Source organism: Papaver somniferum, chromosome 9, assembly GCF_003573695.1.
Source record: "Papaver somniferum cultivar HN1 chromosome 9, ASM357369v1, whole genome shotgun sequence".
Classification (NCBI taxonomy): Eukaryota; Viridiplantae; Streptophyta; class Magnoliopsida; order Ranunculales; family Papaveraceae; genus Papaver; species Papaver somniferum.
Window position 1 is genome coordinate 89,425,227 of NC_039366.1, and position 7,105 is coordinate 89,432,331.

Below are 7,105 nucleotides of genomic sequence, written 5' to 3' on the forward strand. Positions count from 1 at the left end.
ACTTCATCTGGTTATTAGTTGAGTTGTAGTCTCTGAATTGTGCATTATTTCGTATTGTACTGTATTTGAAGAGCCAATTAAATCAAGCATGTAGATCAATTTCATTTCATTATAGTCCCGATTTTCAAATTTTACATATATATCTCTTTCAGAATTTTTTGTTTATGGCGTGCATGAAAGTAGAATGACAACAGCTTGAACAAAGATAAATAATTTTTCTTTGTTCCTAATTGATTAGATTTTTTCCGGTAAATATAGTCGGATAAGTCATTCACAGTAGATTCTTAAACAGTTACACTGTGGGCGGCTATAAGTTTATTTCTTATGGCCAAGACATGTAAGATGTAGTACACACTGGCAGGTAAAAAATTAAAATTACAACCACAAGTCTGCATTTCTTGTCCATCCATCCATTCACAAATTTAATTTTTTCTTCCAATCACATCACACAAAAGAACTTTTTTTCCTATCACCAAAAATAGCATTAGAAAATTTCAATCACAGTCTAATACACAACATTTATCAGATTATAGAGGGCAAATGATGTCATTATTGCAGTTTTTGGCATCATCAAAGTAGAATCTTGTCTACTGTACATGATAGAATATCAATAATAGCTGTACTATACAACAGGTGTGCGTAAACAAAGCCCAGTTTAGTAAATTCTCTCCAGCATCTTTTGGACTTGAGTTCTTTTCAATGGAGAGCACAAAAATCAAGATAATTATAAATAATCACTCGGACTAGACATATCTGGTAATGCTGTTCAAAGGTTTTCTAAGACGCCATAAGTTTGGTAAGCTTTCTTTCTAATACATTATTACTCAGACTAGACATATCTGCTAATGCTGTCAATACACGCCGGAGTGACCTCAATCATTTATTTGACCATTTTCATGTTATCCAGAAATCCCCATTGATAGACGCATTTATGTGTCTAATATATCTCATTTGTATATATTGTTAGTGCTCGATATCGTACTTATTTGGTTATTTTATTTATTTGTAGGTGTTTTTGGAAGAATAAGGCTTTGTGGCGAAATTGGCTAAAAATGCGGCATTTAGACCTCCGTTGATAACTACCAGAAGCACCCCAGAAGTATGTTGGAGACACCCCAGAAATACCCCGGAGGAACCCCGAAAAAGTGCGGAAAACATCCCAGAAGAATTGCTAAAGGCATCCTTAAGTTGGATAAGGGGCACCCACTTGATAAGGGTGACCACTTGCTGTTCGCACCCCATCAGAGGATAGGGGGACACCCTTCTTCTTCACGTTCAAAACAGAAAAATGGCGGGAAATTTGGAGTTCACAGCAGTAAATTAGAGTTTGGATTTTTGACGTGATTTTATGAGATTCAACACTGGATTTCGATTGGGATGGACTCTAATAGACTTAACTGGGATTCTATGGGCAATTTCCTCGATCCAATTGGGATGGAATAGCCGGGAGAAGAGATCAAAGTCCAAACAGGATACCGCTTCTCTGTTTAGGGTTTGGGATTGGTCAGAGATATTTATGGGATATTCTTGCGTGGATATATACCAATTCAGTTCATTCCAAGTCAGAGACTAGTTTGGATACGAGAGAATAGCCAACAGAACCACGTGAATCAACAGGAAAGTGATTTTTCTCCAAACTGCCCGAGAAGAATAATGAGATTATTCTCGGATTTGATCGAGTTTCTAGGGAGTTGGATAGCTATAAATAGCTGTGTTTTCATCATAGAAGGGTTAGAAAACCTTAGGAGAGAGCTTAGAGTCCAGGAGAGCCGAGGAGAAGCGATTACAGAGAGTTACAGTGCTGCTGATGTTGTTGTTCGAGGAGGAAGAAGAAGAGGAAGAACAGACCTGCTAAGGCAGTCGTTCTTCAACAGTCTTAAAACCAGAAACGAGTGTCGTTGTTTTACAGCAACAAAAAAGTATCGTTTAATTTCCGGCTCTTTCCCTTTTGTAACAGTGACACTGTAACACTGTTACAGCGTTACAAACTTCAATTACATTATTTACATCAATAAAAACACCTATTAATCCATGGATACATCTTGTGAGTGTGTTTTGGGGATGAGGAGCTAAACCCATTAGCCAAGGAGACGGAGGAAGCCATTGTTCCACATTAATTGGTATAATTCTAATTTTACTATTTATTTGCAATATTATTATTTGATTATTTGCATGGAATTGAAATTGAAATATTAGTTTTTATTGAATAGTTGTGAATTAATTTGATGAAGCATGCTGGGTTTTAATAACTTTTGATGTTTTATACTTTTTGATTACAATTATTACTTCAAAAACATATTTGAGGCAAATATTAGAATTGATTTTAAAGATAGAATTGCATAAAAACTATTTAGAGTTTACTATTTATTTGGTCAATGGTGGAATCCTAGTCTTGGTAATTTTCTCTAAAATTGAATTATTTTATTTATTTTCCTTTCTAAATTAAATCTAAAAAAAATTGTTTTCTTCACAAGTCTGAAAAGACCCAGTTTTACCACTATTACTACAATCACTATTTGAAATCCACCACCCATCTTCACCAATTTTTTTTTTTTTTTGCCAAAACTGTTTGACGAATGAGTTTGTTCTGCACCTAGAAAATAATAAGATAAATGGATAAGTGCTTGCAGCATTTGTTTTATTTGTTATGCGCCTAGAAAATTGTCTTAGGGTTCAGTATATCCTTGATTGATGTAGAACCTGGCTGATTTTACAGTGGGTCAGCAGTATTTATTTTATTGAACAGAGACCTTTTGTTTGCTGAATCATGTTCGTAGCTTTGGTAAAAAAAAGTATTTCTTAAAGAATTTGATTATAGTAATTTGCAGAGGCTTTTCAGCACTATAAATTTGTTATATGCATGAATATAGAAAAGATTCATTATCATATATACTTGATCTCACTTTCTTGTACTTTGTTTTGTGGCACATGCTGGTTGATTTTGTTTTTCTCAGACACTGACTGGTTAATAAGATTAGGAAGTAAGTGGCATTTCATTTTTGTTATATGGTTGGAAGTTATTGATATAAAATCTTCAATGCATAGGCTCAAATTTATGATTGTAGAGAGTATAATGACTATCCACATTTAACTAGTATTTAGGTAATGAAATTATGTGCATGTCATCTTATAATAGATTGGTGTTCTACACAGTCTTAACTCGAACCAACTCTTTAAATTTTGTTTATGTTAGCTCTTTCGCGATGGATTTGCAATATTCCTGTCAAAACTACATCTACATCAACCATTATTTCCACGTTCCTTCATTTTGAAAATTTTACCAGCATGCTCCCTTGACACCTTTTTGTTTATGGTACTTCATTTTTACGGTTAAGGTTGTACAGTACACAAAGTAGCCATTTCCTGTTTCAAAGTTGATCAACTTTTACTCTTAGCTCCAACCAGCTAAACATATGTGACTCGTCATGTGCCATGTTGAGTTTGGTCTGTTTACTGTGGGTAATTTTAGAAGAACCTAGGTATGTGGAGGTTCAGCAGTTTCATCTTTTCTGTGTTATTATGATATGATGTGTCAGATTTTGTACTTCAAAGTTCATATGTTCTTCTTTAGATATTCAATTGTGAATCAAGGCAATGAACTTCATTTTTAAGGTACTATACTACAGGGGCTTGTTAAATGTTTGGCTGATTTGTTTTATTTTTGTCTAATGTTTCAGAAAAGGGTAGTGAAGATAGGGATTTCTGGATAACTGATATAGGTGGCAGATTCAAGGAGTTGTATTGTTATGATTGGAAAGCTGATACAAGTGGAAGGTGATTGTAATTGATATGGGAGATAGGACCAGACACTATGCTTATTGTGTTTACAAGGATTCCAAAAAATGTGCTTGGAAGGTGAATGCAAGAAAACTACCAGAGAAAGAAGATATGACAGTCACAATCAGAGAATGCAACATCATACATACTTGTAAAAATCCCAATGAAGACTACAGCAGAAAATATAATGCAAAATTTGTGGCTAATTATGTTTAAGAGTTTTAACAGTCTTTTGCTTATGAATTTATGGTTTTAAAAAGTATGGAGACAACCATGATTTTATTTCTTAATTCATGAGTTAATAGTCTTTTGTATATGAATTTATGGTTTGAATTGATGTCCACTACTCCACTTAATCTGTAGCCGTCAGTTTGAATTGATGTCACTGATGGCACACGAGTCGCAAGTCGCAACGCTGGTCATTTGTAAAAAATAACTATCATTTCGGCAAAATACATCCTCATCTGCGACCGTCGCGTAACCTGTTTAAAACACAATGGGAAAATGCCCCAAAAGCCAAAAAATGCCCCAAAATGTCAAAAGGGTATAAATGTCATCATATCACGCGTGCGGACCACGTGCTTCTGAAATTGACCACTTAACCATGTCTAACGGCAACTTTAACGGATTGGGACATTTCGATATCATTTTGGGACATTTTAATCTTTCACCTAACAGCCGGGACATTTTCACAACCATGAGGTCCATTTTGGGGCATTTTGCCGGTTAACCCTTATATTATTGACGAGCATATCTTGAAACTCATGTGATCGTTTTTGAATTTAAAAAAAAAAAAAGAACATTACCTATTCGGTTTACATGCAAGTGTGTTTAAAAAAATTCCCGAATACAACCACGACAAAATCATTTCCATTTTTCGGTTTACATGCAAGTGTGTCATGACCTTCAGAAGGTTTTTTCAATCTCTGGAATATTTAATTAGTTATTCAGACGAGGATACACACAGAAATCAGTTGTTCTGTCCTGACCCTGAGTCCCTGAGGCGAAGGAAAAAAGTTCTTGGCCTCCATATTTTCCTCGTAATTTTGGAAACCATTTTTCATAACACCCATTTTGATGCTAATCCAGAAGATGCAGCGTTATCAGTGCTATTCTGACACTGGGAATTCCCTGTGCCAAGCAAAGAGACTTTAGCAGAAGTGATGTTCTTCTCTGCCTTTGTGTTTGATGATGCCTGTTGTTGTCTTATCGCAGCGTACTTGTTTTCTATGGCTTCTCTGCCTGACTCGTATTTACAAGTTGCTTCTGTTGAAGAGTTTGATGCTTTCGATTTAATAGCAACCTTATCCTTGCAATTGCCATGGTATTGCTCAGGAGTAGATACAGGTTGTTGCGCTGGGCAGGAAAAAGTTTTATTTCTGCCGGAAATCGTTTTGAGATAGAGAAGAGAGAGAGGAAGCATTTTCCCCCTGAAAGGCCTTTCCTTGTGTTCCTTTCTTTTACAATTCCATTATAGTTGGTTGGAAGGAACATCGACAGAATTCCAACCAACTAGAATGGCAAAAAAAAAATTCTTTTTTTGTTTGGACCGAAAACTAGAATTGCAAATTATAGGTGGTAATTTCATACTTTCTTGGTGGGAATAAACTAGAATGGCAAATTATAGGTGGTAATTTCATACTTTCTTGGTAGGAATACTTGGCGGGAAAAAAGTCATGCTAGGTGATCAGCCCATACTTTCTTGGTAGGATAAGAATATAGGAATACGACCCAGGTAAAACCCCAGACTTACCTCGCGTAAGTCTTACAGTTTCCATCTATTTTTATATATATACAGGAGCAACATGATGAGCACATCAAGCTAACCATTAGGAAAAGAGAAATTAAGTAAGAAGAGAGAGATGGGAATAACAATATTAAGATGGTTAAGTTTAGTACTCTTCATAGTTGGAACAATTGGAGTAGTTTTAGGAGATGATCAAGGAGGTTGTCAAAGTCAGGCTTCAGGTTTAGCAAAAGAATGTGCACAATATGTACTGAGGACAGGTCCAAAAATTCCACCATCAAAGGCTTGCTGTGAGCTGATTAATACGATTGATATTCCTTGTTTATGTAACCATGCCACTAAAGAGATTGAACTTATTGTTAGCATGGAAAAGGTTGTTTATGTTGCTGGTTTGTGTGGCAAAGCACTTCCTCACGGAGGCAAATGTGGAAGTATATATGCATACCTACTCTTTCTTCCCACATATAATTAGTATTTTTCTACTTTTATTTGTTAATAAGTATCTTTTATTCACAATCGGTTTCAGGTTTTACTATTCCTCCTGCATGAAGGGATTAGCCACAGAAGAACAGGAAGAATGAGAAGAAGAGCGAGAGAGATTTAAGTATCAGTATAAGTTATCCATGTCACTGTGGGAGCTGAGGCAGCTGCCTGTTGTTTGTTGTTGTTGTTGTTTTTAAGTTCAAATTTCTTTCCAGATCAACTGTGTGTCAATCTGAAGAGCATCCTACAGATTTAAATTTTCATCTATATATTCTCCGGTTTGAGTTTGTCATTGTTTGTCGTCATTTAGATGTTAAATCTCAGCTTCTTTCAATTATCTCTCTATCTCCCATTCTCCAGTTACCAGTTCCTATATCTACATCTGACTGCATAAAACAGTATAAAGGAGTTCTATTTTTTTTGAAGATTAAGTGGATTGATAAGAAAAAACTAGTACATGGGATTTTCCATAGTGTTGGTTTCCCTTATCTCATTTGGGTGACTTGAGATATTGGCTTCTACCAACACATTGTTCTCCCTGATTACAACATTAGATAAAGCAAAAGAGTTTGAGAAATTTAAATCAGAAGAAAGAAAAGAAATAAGAAAAACTGGCATTTGCAACCACTGTTGCTTGTGAATCTGTCTTTTCCTTGCTTCTTTTGCCAGGGTATCGGCTACTGCATTGCATCTTCTATTCATGTAAGTAAAACCCAAAAAATGATGACATGAATGCAAGCTTTTCATTGCTTCTTCTATAAGTGCCTTGTTTCTCCAAAAAATATTGCTTATTTTGCCTTGAGCATAGAGTATCAGTCTCTCACAATCACCTTCCCCCCAGAAGTCCTTTAAGTTCATACTCTTAGCCCACTTTGCTGCTTCCAGCAGACTCAGAGCTTCTGCTTCTTCTGCAGATGAAGCTTGGAAAGTCCCAGCTCTGGCTTGACTAGCAGTTCCTGACCATATCCAGCAGAGTTTAAAGCATCAGTTCATGAAGCATCAAAATTTAGTTCAAGTTGATTTGGAGGAGGTTTTGTCCATCCTTGGCCTATGTGTAATGCTTGTATAGATGAGTTAGAGGAACTGTTGATTTCTGGC

At 35.8% G+C, this 7,105-nt stretch overlaps 1 protein-coding gene across 1 annotated transcript; it reads left to right on the forward strand.

Annotated features, from left to right (window-relative positions):
- Positions 1-5,606: 5,606 nt before the first annotated feature.
- On the forward strand, positions 5,607-6,344 carry LOC113308743. The gene is made up of 2 exons (XM_026557209.1): positions 5,607-5,955; positions 6,051-6,344. The coding sequence occupies exons 1-2, from the start codon at positions 5,640-5,642 to the stop codon at positions 6,071-6,073; spliced, it is 339 nt and encodes a 112-aa protein (XP_026412994.1). The 5' UTR covers positions 5,607-5,639; the 3' UTR covers positions 6,074-6,344.
- Positions 6,345-7,105: the final 761 nt, after the last annotated feature.